We start from the raw sequence: 24642 nt of genomic DNA on the forward strand, positions 1-24642 counted from the left end.
ATATGATAAAGGAGAAGGAAGAGGCAAAGACAATCCAAGATTATGAAATGGGGAACTGGTGAATGGAGGTTACAGTTATAGACATAGTAAAGTTAGAAGCAAGAGCAGGTTTCAAGGGGAAGGGAGCAAACAGGTTGCTAGACACTGAATTGAGGTGCTGGTGAAATATGCAAGTGGGATGACCAGTAGGGGCTGGAGATGTAGATCCTGAACTGAGAAAGAGAGGTCAGAGTGGGGGAATATAGATCTTATGAGTCACTTGGGGAATAATAGTGGGTGAATATGGTGGTGGTGGTGGATGAAGGGAGGTCAGGAAAGCAAAGGCTTCTAGGGTAGTAGCTAGAGAGGCCCCAAAGTGAGACCCAAAGAGGCAGATTATGAGGTCAAGAGTGCATATAGAAGAAAGAATGTAGAGAGAAAAAGGGGGCCAAAGACAGAACTTGGTACTCACATTATGATAGTAAGGATAGAAGAAAGGGCGGCTAGGTGGTGCAGTGAATAGAGCACTGACCCTAGAGTCAGGAGGACCTGAATTCAAATTTGACCTCAGACACTTAACACAAAACTAGCTGTGTGACCTTGGGCAAATCACTTAAGCCCAATTGCCCTACCTTCCCCCCCCTCCAAAAAGCAAAAACAACAACAAAAAAGAAAAGAAGAAGCCAAGAAAAGAAAAATTAAGGAGCATTTAAGGATAAGTAGATAACCAGGAGAATGTGGTGTGGTATCTCTGACGTCAAGAGAGAAGTAAATGGGAGAGGTGATCATCAATTTCTAACACTACAGAGGGGCATCTGATTAAAGGAAGTTGAGTTGTAAGAATTAAGGTGGGCGTGGAAGTAGAGGCATAGATAACATTTCAGTAAGTATAGCAGTAAAGGTAAAGTGGGAGATAGTACAGTAGTTAGATGGAACAGAAGGGTCAAGGGAAGGCCTTTTTGATTGATGGATGCATCAACGCTCAGTATCATGTGAGCAGGAGAAGAGAAGGTGGATGGTGGTGTGTGAAGAGGAGGATACTCAGAAATGTAGCAGCTACTGAGATGGGGTGGATCATAGGGCCAAGACCGAAGAGGCAGACAGGTGAAGTCAGAGCTGTTAAGACGAACTGGGAGAATAGGACTGACAGTGATAAGGGTGAGGTATAGATTAATTGAGTCAGTGAGAGAACGGGTGGAGTAGATGGGACAGAGAGGGAGTTGTAGCCAGAGAGTGGAATTTCAGTGTTTTGGATCAGGAAGAGGCATGAGCAGTTCTAAGAGATGCTGAGATCAAAGGTGGTACATTGCCGATGTGGATGAAGAAGGAAGTCATCTCAGTAGAAGACACTGAGGGATTGTGTGAGAGCAGAAACTGTATTTTTACCTTTGCGTCTTTGCCAGCATAGAACAAAAGTACTTGTGTGTCCAGGAAGCATTGGCTGTTTTCTTGAAATGGTCAATAAAATTTTATTCATATATTTTCTATTTACATCACTTATATTTCCCAATGTGTCCCTTCCCCTCTAAAAGAGCCATCCCTTGTAACAAAGAATGAAAAAAGAAGGGAAAAAAGAACTCCATCAGTTTAGCAAAATGAACTAACACTTCAAAAAGGTCTGATATTCTACAGTTTTGCACACCCATAGCTTCCCACCTCTCCAAAGAAAGGAGAAAGCTCCCTTCTTACATCTCTTCTTTTTGGACAAACTCGGCCATTGAACAGCTTCCAGTTTCAGTGGTTTAGCTGTTCTTTCCACGTACATCATTGTAGGCACTGTGCATATTGTTTACTTGTCTCTGGTTATATCACTTTGCATCCTTTCATGCTTCTCTGAATCCATTGCATCCATCAGATTCATTGCTCATGAGTATGGTTGGTCTTCTTTGACAGGTATCAGACAGCGGAGTTCCTCCCCTTTCTTCTTCAACTTTTGTCAATGCCCAAGTCACAGAGCAGAGCCAGTACCCACCTTCTGCCCTCCCTCTAGAGATCTTCATCACCACGGGGGAGCAGACATTTCAGGGAGGCGTGGTAGGAAAGATCCATGCCACTGACCGGGATCCCCGTGACACTCTAACATATAGGCTAACGGAGAAAAAGCCCACCCGCAGCTACTTTTCAGTGGGTATTGCTGATGGCAAGATCATTGCCAATGAGGGGCTGCCCCATGGCCACTATGTCCTCAGCATCAATGTCAGTGATGGGACCTTTGTGGCTTTGGCCAGCATCCACGTCCACGTCTGGCATGCTGCCCCAGAAGCCCAAGCACATACTGTTCTACTGCAGTTCCGTCTTCTTTCTCCAGAGGAGTTTGTGGGGGACCACTGGCGCAACCTCCAGAGGTTTCTGGGCAGCACTCTGGGTTTTGAGCGTCAGCACATCTACCCCGTGAGCCTGCAGCCTGCAGAGGAGGCAGCGGGAATAGACCTCCTCCTCGCCTTTGAGGACGCCCTCGGCTCTTTCCACGAGCCCCAAAGCCTTGCAGACTCCATTGCCCGGCGGGCCAGAGAGATGGAGCACTCTGTGGGAATCCATATGACCAAAGTGGCTCCTGTGGCGCGATGCCAGGGCCCAGGCTGCAAGGAACACAGCTGCACAGAGACTCTTCAGCTGGACTCAGGAGCCGTGTCCACTTACAGTACCGCCAGGATTAGCATCCTGACCCCCAAGTACAGCCTGAGACTGAACTGCTCTTGTAACGGTGAGAGAGCCTCCTTGTCCTTGGGCCAAGACTGGGGCTGGCCTCATTTCCCAGGATTAAATCCCAGACAGTCATTACTCTTCATTCCATTATGTCCCAGGTTGTTGCACCAGCATTGTAGCAGTTAGACTACAGTGTTGATTGAATTGAATCCATCTTAGTTGGATCTTACATATAAAGCACTGAGCTGGACACTGGAAGAGATACAAAGTTTAGAATCTCCACCCTAATGCAAGCTTAAGTTCTGGTTGGTAGATACAATAGATACAGAGATGATGATCAAACAAATCTATCAGAAAAGTGCAGAACGCAGCACTATGCGAGGTCTAGGCTGAGAAGAGGAAAGTCGTTACCGTTGGGGAGAATCAGAAAAGGCTACTTTGGTAAAGGTGGGCTTTGAAGGATGGCTAGAACTTGAGAAAGCAAAGCATGGGATGGGGGGCATTTCAGGCAGAGGGAACAGTGGGAGCAAAGGCATGAATATAGGAAACTTTGGGGACGTATATAGAGTATGACAATCTGGTACTTTCATGAAACTGCTCTCACCAAGGCTTCAATAGCTTCTTAATGACTCAAGCCTTTTATCAGCCCCTCTCCCTCTTGACCTCTCTGCACCTTTTGACATTGCCACCGACTCCTTCCTAGACACTCTTCCCCCCCACCCCCCACCTTAGTTTCCATGACACTCCTCCCTCCTGGTCCCCCCTTCCCCTACTTCTTTGACCTCCTTGGTTTCTTTTGTTGAATCATCATCCATGTCCTTGGATGTCTCCAAAGTTCTGTCTCAGACATACTATTTCTCACCCTTTTCCTTGTGATCTCGTCTGCTCCCATGGATTCAATGATCTCTGTGTAGACAACTTTCAGATCAGTATATGCAGTCCTAATTCCTCAGTCCCCCATTACTAACTAAAAGCCTTGCTGGATATCCCATTTACATCTCAAATTCAATATGTTCAAAACTGTCTGCATCTCCTATATCTGGCATGGAGAGATATTGTGCAGAAATAGAACTGTTAACAAGACTAAATGGGGGAGGGGATGTGAGACGAAAAAAGGGTAAGTGATGACTTAAGATTATAAACCTTGGTTACCGGGAAGGTGGTGGTGACATAAGCAGAAATAGAGAAGTTGGGAAGAGTGAAAGATAAATAGTTCAATTTGGGACATGTTGAGTTTTAAGTGCCAAAGGATTATCTGAGTGAAAGATCTAGCTGGCAATGAAAAATATGGTACTGGAGCTCTGGGGAAAGAGTAAGGGTGGAGATATAGCTTTAGGAATTATCTCCATAGACATGAAATTGAATCCATGGGAGTGAGATCAGAGAAAGAATGTAGAGAAAGAGAAGACCAAAGATAGAACATTGGAGATGACCCCTCTCTAAGGGAAACAAGGAACCAGCAAAGAAAATAGATGGAATGTTAATGAGGCAAGAGGAAAACCAGGAGAATGTGATGTTTTTAGAAGACGGGAAGGAAACTGTGGGCAAAGCTACATAGAGGTCAGGAAGTCTGAGGGTAAAGATAAACAGAGTCTAATTGGGCTAGTAAGCAGGACTAGGCTTCAGTTTTGATGCCAAGGTAGACAAAGAATAAAGCCTGGCAAATAGCTCTCTCACTTTATAATATTGAGCAATCAGCAGGCATAGGTATCATTTAGAAATGACTGGATGCAACTAGTCCTGCCCTCCAGCTTAACATTGTTCATCTATATAGGTCCTTTCTGCCAACTCTCACTGCTTTCCACATAAACATCTCTAAAATTTATTATCTCTGGAAGATGATAGAAAATACATATATTGAAACATTAAATAATTCTTTGAGGTTATTCTCAATAAAATCAGAAGTAAAAAGAGGCCAGAATGATTAGTTCCATGGTCACCTGTTCAATCATATGTATGATTTGACACAATAAATAACATCTAAAAGGGGAGAAAAAAAGGATGAGGGAAGATTTGCTGATTAGGACATTGATGATGGCAATTTTAGGTCAGTGGTGATAATGGAAGCCAACTTGCATAGAGGGGTAGGAAGTAGAGGGACCAAGTGTAGACACATTTTTCCCTATAGAAAAGGCCACCGTTTAATGCCAGTAGGGAATAGTTACTTCTCTCTAACCATGGCCCCTGACTGACCTCCATCCCTGGTCCTGAAGACTTGCTAAGAAATGCCCCTGAAACAGCCCCTCTATTGAGCCATAGTTTCTACCTCTGATTAACCCCAGCCTTAGCATAAGCCCTAACTCTGGTCCCAGAGAAAGCCTTGAACGGTCCCTACTTCCCTGAGGACAGAAAAGAAAAATCCCAATTTACTTGACTAGGATGAAGGTAACAAAGCTTGTTGTTGCAGATACAGCCGCCAGGTTTGGCAGTCAGAGCTTGGTGCGGTACCAACACCCTTTTGCCCAGGACTGGCAAATCCGTTTCCAGCTGAAAACCCAACAGCCTCATGCTTCACTGCTCTTCCTCAACTGGTCCACAGTGACCTTCCTAGAGGTAGGGGCTGATCTTCTGGGGGACAGGGGAAGGAGGGGCCTCACCTGCCTGGCCATCTGTTTCCTGACAAAACGATCCTTACAGACTGTCAGAGTTGGATAGGGTATGAGAGTTAGCGGGTGTGAGGTGGAATGAAAAATTCAATGTCATAAGTGGAAGGGACCTTTAGAACAGAGTATAAGAGCTAGAAGGTGGCTCCAACATTATCTTGTTCAATCATCTTATCATGCATAGAAGGAATCTGAATCCCAGAGAAATTAAGGGACATGTTCAAGAGTCCCCAGAGCATGACAGAACTAAGTCTTGAACAACGATCTTGTCTCCCAGCTTAGGGTTCTTTGTGCCATACCAGGGCACCTGCTCAGGAGAAACATATGGAGATAACTATTTTGTTGTTATTCAGTTGTTCTAGTCATGTCCAAACTCTTTACGACCCCATTTGGGGTTTTCTTGGCAAAGAGACTCAGTGGTTTGCCATTTCCTTCTCCAACTCATTTTATAGATGAGGGACTGAGGTAAACAAGGTTAAGCCACTTGCCCAGGGTCATATAGCTAGTGTGTGAGGTCAGATTTGAACTTAGGTCTTCCGGTCACCAGGCCCAGCACTTTATCCACTGCACCGCCTAGCTGCCTCTCAGATACTTATGCCATAAATAATTATTGACCCTGCACAGGGCACCTGGTGAGGTCCTTGGCATGTATCTGAGTTTTTTGTGTCCACGTTCTTCCCATAAATCCTTCACAAAGACTAACTTGGTGCTTCAAGCAGCCAGGGAGTAAGAAGAGTTTACCCTTATATGGATGAGGCCTTACCATTTACTGTTGGTCCTCTGAGCACAAAGAAAAACCGCCATCATTTACCGTACTCTTTGAGGACTGCGCGATGTTAGGATGAAGTATGGTGCTGTGGAAGGAGGCCTGGATTAGGAGTCAGGACACCAGAAATCTGTCTCTTGCTCTGCTGCTCATCAGCTGGGTGACTGTGGGCCTGCCACTTCTCTCTGGGCCTCAGCTTTCCTATCTGTAAAATGGGTATAATGATCCCTGACTCGCCTCTTTCGCAGGACCATTGTATAGATCAAAGGAGATGGTGTGTGAGTGTTTTGAAAAGTAGGAAGTGTTATATAAGTACTTAATTTTGAAGAAATCAGTGACTTCCACTGTGTGGGTACTCCCTACATCGATGCAGATTGCACATTCTACTGTCTTCTTATCCTGTTTGGTGTTTGTCCATATTGTTCCGTAAAATCCTCCCCAGAGAATGCACTTCATGTACTAGAGGCCTTTCTCTGGTTCCTCTGGGAACCTGGGAACTTGGGCTGTCCAGCTCTTCTTGCCTCTCATTTTTGCAGCCAACTCGCCTCCTTTTCTGATTATATATATCCTGGATAATCACGTCTGGTTTTTGGACAGTCCTTTATGCATAATATTCTGTAACCTATACACACTCACCACACATTGTTCCATCATCCTTTGGGTTACTTGTAATCTTCATTATTCAGAAATTGTGATGTTCTATGATTCACAGCCATATAGAGATAGTACCAACAAGAGACCATTGGGTTTAAAGAGTTAGGCTTTTGCAGCAGCAGGGTGCTTGGGGCCAGTGCTGTGTAATCTCTCAAATGAAGTTCAAACCTTATCTCCTTTTATTCAGTACTAGGCTTCACTCATTTTCCATCTGTACCACTTGTCTAAGATATTGGTACTGGTAGACCAACTATATGGATCCATTCAATTGAATATAAAAAAACTTTTAAAAGTATTGCATTTTTTAGTGTGAATGATTAAAAGTGTATCCAGTAATTAGTAATTTTACAGAGATTTTATAATCTTCTGGAGCTCAATAAAATTAACACAATGTCATCTATGAATGAAATGCACATGAAAACTATGAAACAGACAAGATGATTAAAACACCCTTATTCCTGTTATATATAAATTCAGAATATAAAATAACTCTAAAAACTATTTAGGAAAAATCAGCTAGGTATGCCTACCCTGTGGTCTCAATCAATTAGAAAGCATTAAGTACCTACTATGTGCCATATGCTTTTTAGCTCCTACTCCCAGCACAAGAGAGGTACAGAAAGGCAAACATACAGCGTACTCTCTTCTGAATTGATGGCTGGTGGCTGTTTGCAAAGCTGGACCATGAAGCCAGCTGTTGTGATCCCCCATTGATGGCTTTCTGGTTTCCTTTGCAGCTGGCTGATGGGATGCCACGTCTGGAGTATCACTGTCTGGGTGGTTTCCAAGGGAACCTCTCCTCCACATACTTTGTGAATGATCAAGAGTGGCATTTAGTTCTGTTGGAGGTGACAGGAATGTCTATCCATCTTCAGATTGATAACAAGAGAAATGCTTCCACTGTACTCCCAGAGCATTGTGGGAGCCCTCAGGTTGGAGGAGACCTTTTTCTGGGTGGCCATATCCATCCTCACCTGCCTCAGCAGACTTCCAGAGCCTTTCGAGGGTGTGTGAAAGATGTCACAGTCAACAGAGAAGAACTGGAGCTGCTGTCTAGCACCCAGAGGAAGAGAGCAGGCTTTCTGAAGGGGGTAGCTCTCACCCAGTGCTGTCCCCAGAGTATTTGCAGCCAGAACCTGTGCCTTAATGGTGGCCAGTGCTCAGAGACCTCCAGAGGAGGTAAGGGCCCTCTCTACCAGCCTCACCCAGATGGAGCATCCCAAGTCTCTCAGGTTTCCACTAAGTCAACGGTTCTTAAAGTACCATCTGTGAACTTGTTTTTAAAAAAATTTCGGTAACTGGATTTGAATATAAAGGGTTTCCTTTGTAATCTTATGCATTTTTTGTGCATCTAAAAACATTATACTAAGAAGAGGTCAGTAGCCTTCACCAGGTTGCCAAAAGTGTCCATGAATGACCCAGAAAAGACCTCTGCTCCAAGGCCTCCTAAACAACTACAGAACAGACTGTTAGAGGTGGAAGAGACCTCCAAATATAGACTGTAAAACCTGAAAGGGGCCTTGGAAAAAAAAAAAACAACAACAACATAAAATGTCAAAGTTGTGAGAAGACCTGGTGTAGGGGAGAGAGTGCTGGTCTAGGGATCAGAAAGATCTGGATTTGAATCCCTGGCTTTGTGACCTTGGGCAGGTCACTTAACCGGGGACTCAGCCTCACATTCCTCATTTGTAAAAAAAAGGGGTTGGACTCAGTGATCTCACAGTTCCTTTCCACCCCTAAAAATATATGGTCCTATGGTCTGGTGAGACCCTCTTATTGTACAAATAAGGAAACTGAGGCCTAAAAAGTGGAGGTGGCACAATCAATGTCATATAGCTAACAAATGGTGGATTAGGAACAAGAACCCAAGTGTCCTAATTCCTAATCTTCTTGTTGTTCAGTCATGTCTGACTCTCTGTAACCCTATTGGAGGTTTTCTTGGCAAAGATACTGGAGTGGTTTGCCATTTCCTTCTCCAGCTTTTTTTTTTTTTAAAGCAATTGGGGTTAAGTAACTTGCTCAAGGTTACACGGCCAGTTATTTTTTGTGTGGGTGCCAAGTATCTGAGGCCGGAACTGATCCTGGGTCTCCCGACGCCGGGGCCGGCTCTCTTACTCACTGCGTCACCTGGCTGCCCCTCCAGCTTATTTTACAAATGAGGAAACTGAGGCAAACAGGGGAAGTGACTTGCCCAGGATCACACAGCTAGTAAGTGTCTGAGGCCAGATTTGAACTAAGGGAGGTGAGTTTTCCTGACTCCGGGCTGCCTCAGGAGAGATGTAGGAGAAAAGAGATCATTTTCTGTTGGTTCAGGTAAAACTAAAATTCTACTCATAGGCAGGAGAGGCCAGGGACGGGGCAGAAAGGGGACAAACTCTTTACATGTGGACACGGATCCAAAAGTTAAATGCAGAGGGAGGCCTGACTGGGATGGACAATATACAGGGTTCCTGGAAGGGCTCAAGGTCTGGCCTTCTTGATCATTGAATTGTTTCTCTTTTCATCCAGGCTACAAGTGCACGTGTCCAGCATCTTTTTCTGGGGATCACTGTGAGCTGGGTGGAGGGAGCTGTGAGTCCAGACCCTGTCTGAATGGGGGAAACTGTCTCCCCAAGCCTGAAGGAGCCACCTGCAGTTGCCTCTATCCATATACAGGAGACAGGTAAGGCCTCTCTCCCTCTTAACTCCCCAGGGAAGGGGGGAGATCATTGCCAGTCTTTGAATCCCTTGGCTGGCACAGGGGAAGCTTGGAGAGTTGAAAGAATCTGCTATGAGGTCAGACACATAAGGGAAACATGTTCTGCTGGCCAATCCCTGCAGAATGGCAGTGGCTTTTTATTGAGCCCTTCCAGTGGCTCCCTGGACTGGCCTTCTTGGGGGAGGCACTTCTACTCTGACTCTGGCATTCTTATAAATCTAGGGGGGGTGGCCCCTGGCACTCTTGGGACAATGAGTCACTGAGCATCTGTTGTGTGCCTAGCATATGGCCACCCAGAAAAAGGTCTCCTCCAACCTGAGGGCTCCTGCAGTGCTCTGGGAGTACAGTGGAAACATTGCCCTTGTTAATAGGAAAACAAAGAAAGCAAAAATATAGACTATGAAAGCCGGAGAGGTCAGATAGGTGGTGTAGTGGATGGAACAGGAAGATAGAGGAGGACTTATCTTCCTGAGTTCAAATCTGGCCTCAAACATGGCCTAGCTGTGTGACCCTGGGCAAGTCACTTAACCCTGTTTGCCTGAATTCCTTACCTGTAAAATAAACTGGAGAAAGAAAGAGCAAAGCTCTCTAGCATCTTTCAAGATACTAGGTCAAGGGTCCTTAGAGATAATTTAGTCCAATCCTCTCAGCGTATAGATGGGAAAACTAAGGTCTTTAGGTCATGCAATGAGCCATTGGTGGAATTGGGGCATCAGCCTCCCGTAGCCAACCTTCTTTCCACCATTGCTTCCCTGATTTACTGATTCTTGGACAGTAGGTGGAGCCAAATGCCACTCCACAGAAGTGAACCAAGGGTTTCCTCCCTAGTCCCATCTTACTAGAGGGCTCTTGGAAAACTTCTTAGTTTCCCTGAAGAGAGGGCAGGGTGGAGTTCAGGGGCAGTTCTGGAATCAGGAAATGAGGGTTCAAATCCCAGTTCTGCAGGAGAACTATGTGGAATATGGCTGGCCATGCCATGGTTCATTCATTTAATAAACTATTCAACAAATAGTAAGTGCCTACTCTAGGCACAAAGCAGTGGATGAGGAAAAGGTAAATGAAACAGTCACTGCCTTTGAGAAGCTCACAGTCTAGGAGGCAGAGATATGACAAGTATGCAGACTGGGATAGGGACTAGACCCGGGATTCCTCCTGGCAAGGAGCCTTCTGTACCTGTGTAGACTGTCATCTTCTCTAAGCTTAGTCTTAGAGAATCACTAGAGTATCCGCTGGTTAAGTGAGCAGAGAAATACAAAGCCAACCATGGTGAGTATGTAAAAAGGTAAGAGGCGGTGTGATGGAGTGGAAAAAGCTGGCCTCAAAACAGAGAAGGGTTCAAGTCCTTGGAGCTGCTAGATGGTGCAGTGGATAGAACACTGGGCTTGGAATCAGGAAGATTCTTCTTCCTGAGTTCAGATCCGGCCTCAGACACTTACTAGCTGTGTGACCCTGGGCAAGTCACTTCACCCTGTTTGTCTCGGTTTTCTCATCTGTAAAATGAACTGGAGAAGGAAACAGCAAACCACTCCAATATCTTTGCCAAGAAAATCTCACACAGGGTCAAGAAGAGTCAGAAACCATTGAAATGAATGAACAACAACAACATGGATCCCAGTCCTGTTTCTAACACAATGGCTGTGTGTCTCCGGACAGGTCACTTAACCTTATTCAATACTTTAAACAATACACTTAAGACCAAACAGCACAGGGAAGGTGACAGCTTACACTGGCAGAGTGTTTCCTCTTAGGAATTCTTCTGTACCAGTGAAATCACAGGTCTGTACCCCATTTCTATCCATAAAGTCAATGAGATCAGATGAAGGAGAGATCGCTTCACTCTGGGAATGGTCAGGGGAGGCTGCATGGAGGAGGTGAGAGCACAGAACATAGCCGACTAGGGCATGGGATCCACTAAAGGGAAGCGAGCAGAGATCTTGCACCCTGACCTCACTTTCCCTTTCTGCCTAGGTGTGAGGAGACGGCTGAGTGCCCAGACGGGCCCTGTGAGACCACGACCCAGACCACAGCCCACCAAGAGTGGGGCTATGGACAGCAGGAGATTAAGATGATAGCAGGCGGAGTGGCCTTAACGGTGCTCCTTGTGATCATCTTCATGGCCCTTTGCTACTACTGCCACCCGGATAAGAGCCACAGGCCTGTGGCCAAGGATGACCCCGACCTCTTTGCCAAGAGTGTTGGGGTGGACACTCAGACCATGCCTATTGAGCTCAACCCTCTGGACGCTGGCTCCCACAACAACCTGGACTGTGTGGGGCCTGAGTCACACAAGGCTTCGGGGACGCCCGAGTTCCTCACCTTCGGGCCTGGCCCTGGCCAGCGGCCGCGCAGCATGATCGTCTGCAGCGTGGCCCCCAACCTGCCACCTGCCGCACCCCCTTCCAACTCAGACAACGAGTCCGTCATTAAGAGCACCTGGGCTGGGGAAGAGATGGGTCAGTAGCTTACCCCGCCCCTCATTGTCCAGATAGGGGGCATGTGAAAGTGGGAGGGAACCTCCAGGCGGGGTGGCTGGGTGGTGGCTCAGAAGAATGCGGGGGTTACCTAAGGGTGTGGCAGCTTTGTTTGCTTCGAGTTCTTCTGTGGGCTGGCTCACTCGTTCTCTATTTCCTATACAAAGTGAGATGATGACAGTCTATAGGGTGGGGGCGCTGGGCAGTGGTCTCATTGTTCTACTAGAAGCCTGCTGGAAAAGTTCTGGCTTTCCCTGCTAGGGTTTGTTGTGATGGTGGAGGCTTTCCTCTCCTCGAGCCTGGACCTTGTGACCCTGCCCTGCCAGGGGGAAAGACAGCAGGCTTCACTCTCCTCCCGCCCTTCGCTCCAGTTATCTCACACATATCTCCTATGGGTCTTGACTGCTACAGAGAAGGGAAAGGGAATTATGTCAGGAGACTCTGGGCTGGTCCTGGTCTTCTTGGGAACGTAGCCTGGATCTTTCTTACCTCCAGCCTTGCCCCCTCATGTTGTCCTGGCTGCTTCAGCCCAACCTCTGTGGCATGGAACCTAGAGCCAGCTCTAGGTCTCTGACCAAGGTGAATTCATTTTGACCAGGAACTCGTGTCACAGACAACACCAAGAGGGATGGGTTGTGACAAGGCCCAGTCCCCTCATTGCCCTGTACCCCTGGCCCTGGGTGTGGGACAAGGACAGGTGCAAAAGCAGTGTTTCATACAGCAGAAAGAGAGCTGCATTCAGAGTCAGAAAACCTCGGTCTGAGTCCTGTCACTCTTCTTTTCTGTCTCTGTGACTTAGGGAAGTCTCTCTGGGCCTCAATTTCCCCATCTGTAAAACATAGGTGTCTTTTAGCTCTGTGGTCCTTTCTAGTTCCAAATCTTGATTTCCTAAGTAGATTTATTCACACCACATCATCTGAACCACCTGCCTATTTAGCACTACTCCCCCAAAACCCTGCAACCCCAACACTCTCATGACAGCTAGCCTCTCTCTACTGTGGTCTCCTCACCTTTATCTTCCACGCCATCTTTCATGGTCACCTATTGGCCAAAGTTAGTGAGGAGATCTAGGGCATCTTGGTCACACAAGTCTGGGGGGTTTTGAACTGATTGTCTTGTCTTTTCTTTCCAGTGTACCCAGCAGAAGCCACCTTCTGGGCCCCTACATATGCACCAGCTGAGCTTCAGGAGTATCCCCGATACGAGGTGATCCAGGCCCCACTGCCGGCCTCATCCCACCGTGGCCCACCTCCCCCTGTGGAACCCGAGCCATCTACCCTGTATGGAGGCTTCCCCTTCCCACTGGAGTCTGCCAATAAGCGGGCCCCCATCCCACCCCGATACAGCAACCAAAACCTGGAAGACTTCCTGCCCCTGCCGCCCCCCAGCCCAGACCCGCGGGAACGTCCACGTAGTCCCTGCCCCAATGAATATACAGCCATTAGCTACTACCCCTCTCACCTGCTGCAGCCTGGGGGTCCCCTCTACCCCACCGAGGGGGCCTACAAACGGGTGAGCGTACGGCTCAGTGTGGCCCAACCCTCCTACGCAGACTGTGAGGTGGTTCCCTGCCCACCAGGTCGCCCCCTGCATTATGAGGGATCAGACATGGTGGAGAGTGATTACGGCAGCTGTGAGGAGGTCATGTTTTAGTTGCAGGGCCACAGAGGAGGGCAAGGGTCCTCCTTAGGACACCTTCCTTCCTCTCTCAAGGGAGAGCATGGGAGGAAGTCGCCATGCCCCTCTTCCTCCTGACAACATGCCGCAGCCCTTCCCCAGGAGTGCGGGTAACCCTGTGGGTACTATGTCTTACAACTCCAGAGAGGGGCCCAGCCCCTGGATAATGAGGATAGCAAGACCAGGTGCCCAGGAAGTCTTTGCCCGGGTTGGAGAAACTGGTCTTGAGTTCCAGCCGAGGAGGCAAGGCGTCTGCCCAGTGTTTTTCCTCCTCAGTCCTTAAGGCAGACAGGACTGGCCCTGAATCTCCAATTTAGCCCAATGAGGGCTACATTCTTTAGACAGTCCATAGCCCTAACAGTATCATTCCTCCAGGGCTATGGTGAAGGGCATTGAGAAACCAGGGTCCAGAGAGGGCTGCAAATGTTACTCTCCAAGGAGAGGGTTGGCCCTGGGGGGCACAGCAAGAGCTGCCAGGAGCCTCGATGGCCTACCACTCCTTGGGCCCAGACCCCAAACCCATGACTGATATGAAAACTTGTCCCACCTTTCTGGGTTGAGGGTGAGTAGGTGGTTGGGGATTGCCCACATCTTACATCCCACCTTCTAGCTCTCCCTGAAGACTCCATTTCTTCAGGAGGCCCATGAAGCCAGAAAGATACTTTCATATTGAGTCATATTTCTCTGCCCTTGGTTTCTGGGGCCTGCCCCATTCATGAAGACAGGGTCTACGACACCCACTCGGGACAGGGATGGCCACATGGGAGCTGCCACTAGTTTTCACCATCAGCCCATTGCTCTGAGGCCTCACTTGGCTCTCCAGAGTCACCCACTGTTCCCTCCTCCAGGCCTGCCGATCCCAGTATTCTGTGAGGTGATGCCACACCCATGCATGGAGGTGTCAGTGTGGGTGTGCGTGCACGCGTACACGTGTTCTTGTGTGTCTAGTAAACATATATAGCTGGGAGAGGGAGTGGGGATGGGGACTCAGGCCCCTGGCTGCCCCCCACCTCCCCATCCCCCACTAGGGTCCACTGCCTTTCTATGTGTCTTCTCTGGAGTTGAAGAAAATTGGGGGCTTCCATGGAGCATTTTGTGCTGATTGCTGTGTAACTGTGGAAGTCTACCTTGGAATAGAATGGAAGTGATATGTGGAAGTGTGTATGCTGATATGTGTGAATGGATTTTTTTTTTTTTTACAATAAAAGAGAACTTTTATTTTATTTTCTGGATCTTCTTGGCTTTTCCTGCCTAGCTTGAGTTAGGTCAGCAGGAGGGTGTATGGGGAGGGGTCTGGCAAGAACAATGTAGCTTCCTTGTTGGCTACGAGGCGATGATGTGGATTCCATTGGACCACACTGTCTACTTTCAGCATCACAAACATCCATTTAGCTTTTCTGGGCCCAACCTCATGCCAGGTTCCACGGGGGATTTGTTGCTGTTCAGTCATTTCAGTCATGTATGACTCTTTGTGACCCCCATCTGGAGTTTTCTTGCCAAAAATAATGAAATGGTTTGCCATTTCCTTCTCCAGCTCATTTTACAGATGAGGAAACTGAGGCAAACAGGATTAAATTACTTGCTCAGGGCAGTGTCTGAGGCCAGATTTGAACTCAGGAAGATGAGTCTTCCTGACTCTAGATCCTGATGCTCTCTCCACAGTGCCACCTACCTGCCCTCCATGGGGGAAGGCAAGAGGAAAAGACAATCCGTAGTCTCAGGGAGTCTACAGTCTCACTAGGGATACAAGTACATAAATCCACGAAAAGGAAAACAGTGGCTCTCTACACTTTGCACCAGTGTGAAACTGAGCGTGTCATTTTTATTATCTCTGGGCCTCAATCTCCTTATCTGTGAAATGGGGGAGTTGAACTAGATGGCCTCTCAGACCCCTTCAAGCTCTCAATCTAAAAGCCTGTGGATCAGAGGAGCAATGAGTGTGGGCTAGAACAAAGTAGGTAAAGAAGATCCTGCATCTACAATGTGTGGCTCAGAGGAGTCCCTTTTCTGACCCTCAGTTTCCTCATCTATAAAATGGGTTAATGATACTTAACTGTATTACAGGATTGTGAGGAAAGTGTTTCATAAACCTTAGAAATGTGAGCTTTAGGGGGGCAGCTAGGTGGCACAGTGAATACGGCACCAGCCCTGGAATCAGGGGGACCTGAGCTCAAATGTGGCCTCAGACACTTAACACTAGCCATGTGACCTTGGGCAAGACACTTAACCCCAATTGCCCTGCTTTCTCCCCTCGCAAAAAAATGTGAGCTTTATTTTTCTTTGACTTGATAGGCAGGATTGGTGAGGGGGAAGACTTTAGCAGAGGAAACAGAGGCCTACACTTCCCTGGACCAGGCTTGGAGATATGAATGAGCCCAAGGGCCTGGGTAAGAGTATGGACAAGAGGAAGGAGGCTGATCTTGCTGGAGTGGAGGATTTGTAGAGGACAGTAATGAGAATGTGGAGGAAAAAAATGTTAGTACTATTACCGTATAACTGCAATTTAAGTTGGTGTGCCAGAAATAATTTTATTTAATTTATTATTCATCTATACCCAAGTCATTTCCATCTTGGAGAGAGAAATGTTCAAACTGGTCTAGTCTGTTCTCTTTCCCTTACCCCCTTTATATGCCTTTCCAACCTAAGACAATTTTAGATTGAAATGGACATGACAGCAAAGCCAATTATAATTTGATAGGAGTGTTTATTAACTGGCTGGTGACTGCCTCCCCAGTAGGGAAGACAGCATTGAGTCTCCTAAAAAATGCATTTTTGTAGTGTAATATGTTGCTAACAACATATGGTTCCAAGGGGGGGGTACCATTTCTAATAAAGTCTTGGGTATCTAACAAGAACAGACTTGTATCTGGGGTATGTTTCTAGCAACAGAGGTGAAACGTTCCCTCACCATTATGGCCTATTAGGTAGTTTCCAGGGACCCTGGTAGGGGTCCCCTTCTAGCAGGTTTAGGGGGCTTTGGTGTATAATTTCTGGTGGGCACTTCAAGGTAATATTTATAGGAATCTTGAACAGGTAAAAGACAAGTCAACAAGCACTTACTGTATTTACTATGTACCTACTATGTGCCAGGCACTGTATTAAGTGCTGGAGATAAAAAAAAAAGGCAAAAAACAGTCCTTGCCCTCAGGGAACTCACAGTCTAAGACAACATGCAAACAACTACATACAAAGAAGATACAGTCAGGATTAACTGGAGGTAACAGAACTGGCACTAAGTGGGGCTGAGGAAAGCTTCTTGGTAAAAGGACCCCCAACCTTCTCTAGGGGCCCCCATGGTAGCCACACCTGCCAGATTTTTTACAGCAGGCTGCAAGTTGAGTTGTCTGTGCTAAGCCCTGGGGAGGAGTGCTGCCTTTTGGAGTCAGAAGTGGTACATGGGGTCTTATGTACACAAGGCACTAGATACCCCCTTTTTGGGAGCCACTGAGGCAAAAGGCAGCCTTTAAGACCTATGTGCCCGGCTGAATCTGTGATTCTGGTTGCCCTTTTGCACTTGCGGAAATTCTGCCTTTTACTACTATTCCAGTCCCTATTACCCCCTCCCCCCGCCCCCCCCCCCAAGTCCTTACAAATGCCACCTACTTCCTGCATGCCCTGATCCTTCCCACCGGCACTTCTAGTTTCTCCTAGTAACATCCCACTCCCCGCCTTCACCAGGCAGGGTACTATTTCAGGACTTATGCTTCTGTCTGGCCCCAGAAAGCAGAGCAAGAATAAATGAACATAAGATACAAGAAGACTATTTCAACTCAATAAGAACTTTCTAATGCTTAGTGCTATCCAATAATGACAGTTCATCTCCCTAGAGATGCTTGCTCCCCACCAAAGTGGGGGAGCAGAGGCTGGATGACCCTCCCCTCCACCCTGTCAGGGATGCTTTAAGAGGATGGGTGAGGGCTTGGTGAAGTTAATCCCACTTCTGAGGCTCTAATGGCTTGTTGGTGGTCATTATCACCGCCCAGCTAACCTACTTCCAAGAGGTCAATAATAGGTTTGGCCATTGTGCCTTTATTCCGGCTCCTCCCTCCCCTCTTTTTTTAGCTATTAAGAGTCTGGCCACCAGAGGGCATTCTGTAGTCAAACTAGGGAAGAATCTTCAGGATTCCTTCTCAGGTGAACATTCCATCGTCACCTATAATGATGCTGGCATTAATTTCAGGAAGATAATGGTTGATAAACTATTAAAAATTCTCAATGCAACTGGGCTTTGGCGTCTTTTCCAGGTCAATGTTTATCAATCAGCAATCCCCCAACTTCTTTGCCTCCTCAGAACTCTGTTCCTGGCTTTCTCTATTTTTGATGGGGCTTTTTAAGTCTGAAGGAAGCAACTGTCAGCAATCCCCTGCCCAGAGCCCTGATTATCCACATCGTGTTGACACTGCTATTTCCAGCAAAGCAGCCTGTTACCCAAGAAGCCTCAGAGGCGACATGCAGGAATGAGGCCCAAACAACTATTAGCAGCAGAACACCAGTGTGACAGGACAGTCAAGAAAGCCAATGCTTTCTCAGGCACCTGGGTACTGTGTTCAGTTCTGCGCTTCACATTTAAAGGAGGACAATGATAAACCTAACTACATGTCCAGAGTGGAAGGCCTGGTGACCAGGCCTTATTATTGTCAAACTGAGAATGTTTAGCCTGAAGAGGAAAAAGACTTTGAGGAAATACGATCTGCTGTTTCCAAGTAACTGAAGGATAGTTATACAAGGGAAGCATTAAGTCAATTCTGCTTGACTCAGGACAGAACTAAAAACAATGGGTAGAAGTTCCTGGGAGGCATATGGATCCATAGAAAGGAAAACTTTCTAAAATCTGGAACCCTCCAATAATATGGCTTGCCTCCTGAGGTATTTGTCCACTGCTGGAGGTATTCAAGTGGAGACTAGGGAGGCTCTTTATAAAGGGAATTTCTATTCAGGGAGAAAGTTGACCTAGCTGACCTCTGAAGTCCCTCCCACCTCTGGGACTCTATAGGAGCTTAGGGACCACCCACTGTGGGTAGAGAGAAATAATCCATAGGAAAAAGGCTGAGGAAACATATGGTAGAGCCTAAGCATGTGCTTTCTCTCTGAACTGGACCTAGCTGCATAGGTCCTATGTCTAGGATGCTGCAATTACAGAGCGTTTCCACATTTATCTTATTAGATTGGTTTCCTTGCTCCCATTCTCTCCCATCTCTAATTTTCCTCTAAAATGCTGCCCCAGCAATTTTCCTAAAAGTACACATCAAGAATTTTCAGTGATTCCCTATTGCCTTTAGTATAAACACAGACTTCTCGGCTTGTCTTCTAAGGCTTTTCATGATTTGGTTCTAATTTATCTTTAATAGACTTACTTTACATTGCTTCTCCTCACATAAACCAGATTCCATCCAAAGCAGGACCACTTGCTGGTCTCCAAACTTAGTTTATTTATTTCATCTCCTGGCTCCCTGCTTTGGCCTTGTCCGTTTGCTATGGCTGGAATGTATTCTCTTCCTCACTGTCACCGCTTGGAATTCTTAGCTTCCTGTCAGGCTCACCTCCTCCAGGAAGCCTTCCCTGATCTTCTTCTAGTACATAGTGTTGTCTTAAATGATTTTGCATTTACTTATTTGTGTCAATATTGCATCCTTCCCCAAAGAACATAAGCTCCTTGAGGTCAGGGACTGGTTTTCCTTCTGGTTTTATCCCCAGCACCTAGTACATCCTGGAGGTGCTTATGGTGCTAAAATAGGAAACAGGATCTTCTGATTCTCAAACCAGTGTTTTTCCCACTGTACCACATTCAGTTCTGTCTTCCCATCTAGCACCCCATAACCAGCACTTCCTCCAGGGACATGAACGAGTTGCATTTAAACCTACGCTCAGTAAGGGATTTGCACCAAAAAAGAAACCATGAACATAAAGCCAGTGGCAGAAAGGTCTCAAAATTAAAAACAAAACACCTCATTTATTAAAAGAAAAAACACATGATCCATGTGCAGAATCAAACACAAGATCTCCCACAAGCTCCTGCATGAACCACATCTGTACTAAATACAAACATAAAAGGCACAGAACACTGACAATACTCTCAGCTCCTGGTGGTTGCATTATACAGTGACATCCTGGTTCCTGGGATCTGCCATGTGGCGATCTTACAATGGATTAAGACTTTCTACTCTCTTATTCATTTGGACAATGGCAAATGTGATTGGTTAATTTTTCAGTTCAGTAATTGTCAGACATCAGATTTAACCCTCTAATAGTTCATTAACCTCTTCTTGATGTTAACAAAACCCAATTATTTCTGGCTGTGCATATACTCTCTGCCCCTGGCATGGCCCCAACCCTGGTACCAAACCAATAAGGGGCTTTGATGGCACAAAGATTCAGAGGAAACTTGATACCATTAGGCCAAACTGCCTAAGCCATTCTACCCAAGGTTTCAAGGGCAAAACACACCCTTCTACTCCCTGGTCTCCTGTGCTGCAGTCTAAAATGTCCATTCACTTTGTTCTTATGGAGAACCATTTGGTGCTTTCTGCAGATTTCAAATACAGGGCAATTCTGTAGTCACCAAATCAGACCGTTTTCATTTTATGGATCTTTTAAGAGAATACGGCAAATGCATGGCTCTTCTGAGAGCAATTAGCACAATGTTCTACCCAGGAGCAACCCCAAGCACTGACCTTCTATTACCTTGTTCCACACATAAGACACGGAGACCAGTTCATCTGTAGTAGTGAATAAGGTACAATACCTGTAAACAGTGAGTCTGGGATTTTCCTGTCACACTTCAAGAAAGCAGGAAGTGAACATGTAGTGTTAAACGGAGAAGGCGTTCTTCCACATAACAGGTATCTCCAGAGGGGGGAGAGGGGGACGAAAGAGATCTTTCCTATATTTACCAGCTCAGTTTCACTAAGGGGAAGATTAGAGCATTTTAAAGAATGAGGTCTTGGTACTAAGTGTATCCAACACTAACTAGGGCAGGGAAGTTGGATCACAGAATGGGGAGGCGACAGGCGATAGGGTTTAGGCTGACACAAAGAAAACCGTTCCCTGCTGCTCAGGGTTTGTGCGGACACAGCAGTGCTCATCAGGCCAGCACTTGGATGGCCCTGAAGAGAATTAACGGCCCTGTGAAGAGAGATGTTACCAGGGACAGGGGACCTGAACCTGCCATACCAGTACAGAGCAGTTAGCTCCCAGTAAATTTGAGAATGTCCCCTTGCCCCCACCCTAGATGAATAGGACTGTACTTCATCAAGTAAGATTAGGAAACCCCTGCCCCCAATTCCAGTGCTGGGCAAAGAGGACCCTGCATTCTTTGAGGTTCCCTCAGTGTACCCCGGGCTGAGATCAGCCCCATTCAGTCAGTCTAGGGGATAGAGAACCCAGACAGAAACTGAGTCCCTCGCAGTAAAAAGTCTGGAATACTTCCAAGCAAGGAGGTGCCAATGGGAGGAAGAAACTTAAAGAAGGCACAGGAAGATTATGGAAGTGGGTGGAGAGGAGGGTTTTTAGGGCTCTGATTCTCTACTCAGAAGACAAAGGGAAAAAAAGGCTCCTCATGCCTGCCTTCTCCCTTTAAGTCTTTTGTCCCCTAGCTGAGGGGTCTTTCCTAACAACTTCCCAGGAAAGCCAAGTTCAGGCAGGCAGGGCTCTTCTTAAAAGAAGGGCAGGCCTCAGCCTAAGCAGGAAGGAGACCCCATGTGGCATGAGCTGCACACTCAGTACCATTAAGAGGACAGAACCCCTAGGTTAGTTTCTACAAAGAGCCAATCAGAGGCATTGATCCCTTAAGAGCAGAAAGCTGACAGCATGATCTGGTCTCTGCTCTGCAGCTGCGAGGTCCTGGGTCTCTAGCCTTCTAGGCCCTGAGGTCATGGCCTAGACCAGAGCATTGTTCCAGAAGGGGTTCCAAAGAAATAAGAGGAAGGAGGAAGACCTGAGGAACATTCTGGACAGACTGCTAGGCTAAATGCAGGCTGGTTACATAGATTCCAGACACTTGGTCAATAGTGGGGAAAAAAACCTATTAAATTCTCTTCTGGAATTTAAGAACCAAAGAACCAGAAGCTCCTATCCATTCCAGTTTGCATTTGTTTTTCAAGCCCCTAACAGCATGGGATGGAGAACAAAATTCCCATCGGCAGGAACCAAGTTATAAATTGTAATCTGGTTCTAATAGGCATGGGACCAAAATAAGTCCTCAGCTCGATTGATGTAAATCCTTGTTGCTAGAGTTTTTAAGTGTTTTTTTTTTACCCCTTAAGAGACATTGTACATTTAAAAAGAAATCCTTCTCCAGTCCCTTCACCTGACATCCAGCCATACTTGGCTGTGGAACAGAGAAGGGAGGACAGCCCCCTGACGGCCTACTGATTCCAGAGGCCCAGGGTGGCCACGACTGAAGTTTTACCTTCAGCCACTGCACTGACCTAAGCACCAAGTGCTCACAGAGAAGCTTGAGCCCTGCTTGAAGGCAAAAAGGCAAAGCAAAGATGGAGAGATGAACCTCTCCTTCCCTAAGCTACTCCCTGAGGCACCTGCACTCCCAGGGCAGCAGAGTATAGGGGTGTGGTGAGGGCACAGGGCAGGGTGTGAGAGGCACTGAATGGATCTCTGCTGAAATCCTCTGGGCCAACACACACAGCCAAAGAATTAATTTAATGCCCTTTTGGATCACTTCCTAATCATTGAGCAGAAAGGATGAGCAAACAGTAAAATGTTAGATGAGTGAGACTCATCTTCAAGAACCCTTCTCAGACTCAGGACTAGGAAGCTACCCAAACCTCTTAGGCTGCTGTAGCCTCAGATCTTTAGCAACCAATGCCCCTGGCATACCGGAAGGCCTCACAGGGACAAAAGGAGAGGATCCCTTATAATAGTGTTACCAATGCCCCAAGTAGGCTAATGGGGCCCAGGAGAAGTATAGGACAGAGAGACAGCTCTGGAGCCAGTAAGTAATGTACTATCCAGAGCTCTCTGACTAAACTCCTTAATTAATCAAGTGCCACAACACAACTTCACCCCATGTGGTGGGAATTCCTCAATTGCTTTGTTTCTACACAACCTCAAGGCCTAGGCTTGGTGACCTTGACATCTCATCTTTGTCAATGGATATATAACGCCTAGTCAGGAAGGAGACTGAGAAAGGGACATATGCTGCCAATTTAACCAGAATGAGCCAGATTCAGGGTTCCAATATATGCTGTAATAAGGATGCTGTCATACCTTTTGATTCATTCTCATAGAGACTGGGGAACCTGGTTTGTAAAACTAATTTTCTAAACTTCCAGTGACACATTTTCAATCCTGTTGTCTTTTGGCCTCATGTGGGCCTCAAGTCTTGTCCCGTGTATATTAATCTTCTCTTAGAAGATGGTTATGAGTGCAGTAGGTTGCTTTCCCCATATTTGTGCCAAATATACAATAAATTATGAGTTTAAATCAAGTCATTCTCTTCACAGGAAGAGCACAGGTGAGGTTTGGTAAGAATAAGTTGGGTCTAATGACCCCAGCAATGACAGACTCAGAGTTCAGGAGCAGAGACCTAATTTGAAATAAAACAGAAAAATTTTGAATGCAGACAGTACTCAGTGTGTTCAAAGTGCTAAGTGATGAGGAATGTGCTCAGATTTGTCCCCAACATGTGGCAGATTCGAGGGGAAGGTGCTGCCTAAGGTGCTCCAGAAAACCTGGATCAAGTCAAGATCAAGGTTGTAACTTGAAGTATTCTGCTGAAAGTAGTTTAACGTGCAACCCCCTGAAAGAGTCCTAACGGCAAGAAAATCAGAGGTAAAAAAGAACAGGGGTAGCAGTCAAAACAGATGGACAATGATCCTTGTTTTGTGGTGGCTTGGCCCAGAGGAGAGGAAACTATCCAGGTGAGTCACTAAAAGATGGAGGAGAGTTGTGCTACACTAACATCAAAGCCACAAAAGGGAGGAAGGGAGAGAATGGGTGGGAAAGGAGTTGGGGTAAAACGAGTACTGAAAGATCACCATCACTATGGGAATTATCCACAGTCTAGCCTGTCCCACTGGCCTCCTATTCATAAGTCCCCAAGTAAGGGACTTATGACAAGTAAGAGCAGCCCCCTACCTAACCCACTCCATCCACAGCCTTACCCGAGGCCTTGGCAACAGACATTTGGTGGGGTGGGGTGGCTTAGAGCAGAGAATATGCCGAAAATGTCACTGTACAAAGGCACCAGTAATGTTGGCAAAGGTGGGAGACATGCTTGGCTGGATCAGCTCATAGATTGCTTGGTACGTGCCCACCACAAACCCAATGAAGCCCAAAGTGCTGATCAAGATGTCTTTAGCAATGGCGATGGGGCTCATGCCTTCCGAATAATATGTAGTGATCTCCAGGAGCGGAGGGATGATCAGAGCCAAGGCACTGCTGCTCACAGAGCCCACCAATGAGATGACGAGGTCCAGCCGAGGGATCAAGATGGCCAAGACACCTGAAGAAGGAAAAGAAACTTCTATTTATGACCAGCCTATGAAAGAACAAGAAGATTGCACATGCCCCTTTTCCTTGCTATCATCCCTCATGTTCTCTCTTTACTCTCAGCTCTAATGAAGGAGTGGCCTTCTCCTCTCCAAGGCCAACAACACTTTTACAACAACCCTTGATCCCTTCTCCTTTAAGCAGACTGCTCCTGCCATCATCCTTTTCTCCCTCTAATCTTCTATCTCTACCTATCTACTGGTTTCTTCCCTGTGCCTACAAATATGACCACGATTCCCCCACCAACTGACCCTACTGTCCCTGCAATCAACTGTCTTCTCTTTCCCCTGCCTTCCTTAGCCAAACTCCTTGAAAATGCTGTCTCTACTTACTACCTTCACTTCCTTTCCTTTCCCTCTCTTCTAACCTCCCTATGACAGTTTCCAATCTTATCACTTAGTTGAAACTAGCCTTTCCAAAGTCACGTGTGATCTCTTAATTTCTAAATCTGATGCCCTGTTCTCAGTCTTCGTCCTCGTGACCTCTTCACAGCATCTGACCCCGATGACCATCCTCTCCTGTGGATATTCTTTCCTCTCTGGATTTTTGTGGCCCCGTCTTCTCTTGGTTCTTTTCCCACCTTCCTGGCCTTTCTTAAGCCTCCCAGCTGCTAGTCTCTGCTCCTGACCCCAAATCTATTTT

General features: G+C 46.6%; 2 protein-coding genes across 4 annotated transcripts in view; one reads left to right on the plus strand and one right to left on the minus strand.

The window, feature by feature from the left end:
- Nucleotides 1-14720, plus strand: part of FAT2 (FAT atypical cadherin 2) — a 109110-nt gene extending 94390 nt beyond the window's left edge. Inside the window, exons 19-24 of the mRNA XM_069102565.1 lie at nt 1873-2683; nt 5033-5178; nt 7386-7827; nt 9157-9310; nt 11315-11799; nt 12950-14720. Coding sequence (XP_068958666.1) covers nt 1873-2683; nt 5033-5178; nt 7386-7827; nt 9157-9310; nt 11315-11799; nt 12950-13470 — 2559 coding nt within the window. The 3' untranslated portion in view covers nt 13471-14720. The remainder of the gene's footprint in view (nt 1-1872; nt 2684-5032; nt 5179-7385; nt 7828-9156; nt 9311-11314; nt 11800-12949) is intronic.
- Nucleotides 14721-19424: 4704 nt separating this feature from the next.
- LOC138172753 (proton-coupled amino acid transporter 1-like) overlaps nt 19425-24642 on the minus strand; it is a 60430-nt gene continuing 55212 nt past the window's right edge. For all 3 annotated transcript variants that reach the window (XM_069102568.1, XM_069102566.1, XM_069102567.1), the window contains one exon: nt 19425-23953. In XM_069102568.1, the coding sequence (XP_068958669.1) occupies nt 23679-23953 (275 nt within the window). In that variant the 3' untranslated portion in view covers nt 19425-23678. The remainder of the gene's footprint in view (nt 23954-24642) is intronic.

This window comes from Petaurus breviceps, unplaced genomic scaffold (genome assembly GCF_028583685.1).
Source record: "Petaurus breviceps papuanus isolate PSGF00001 unplaced genomic scaffold, PetGlider_PUasm1.0 551, whole genome shotgun sequence".
Taxonomy (NCBI): Eukaryota; Metazoa; Chordata; class Mammalia; order Diprotodontia; family Petauridae; genus Petaurus; species Petaurus breviceps.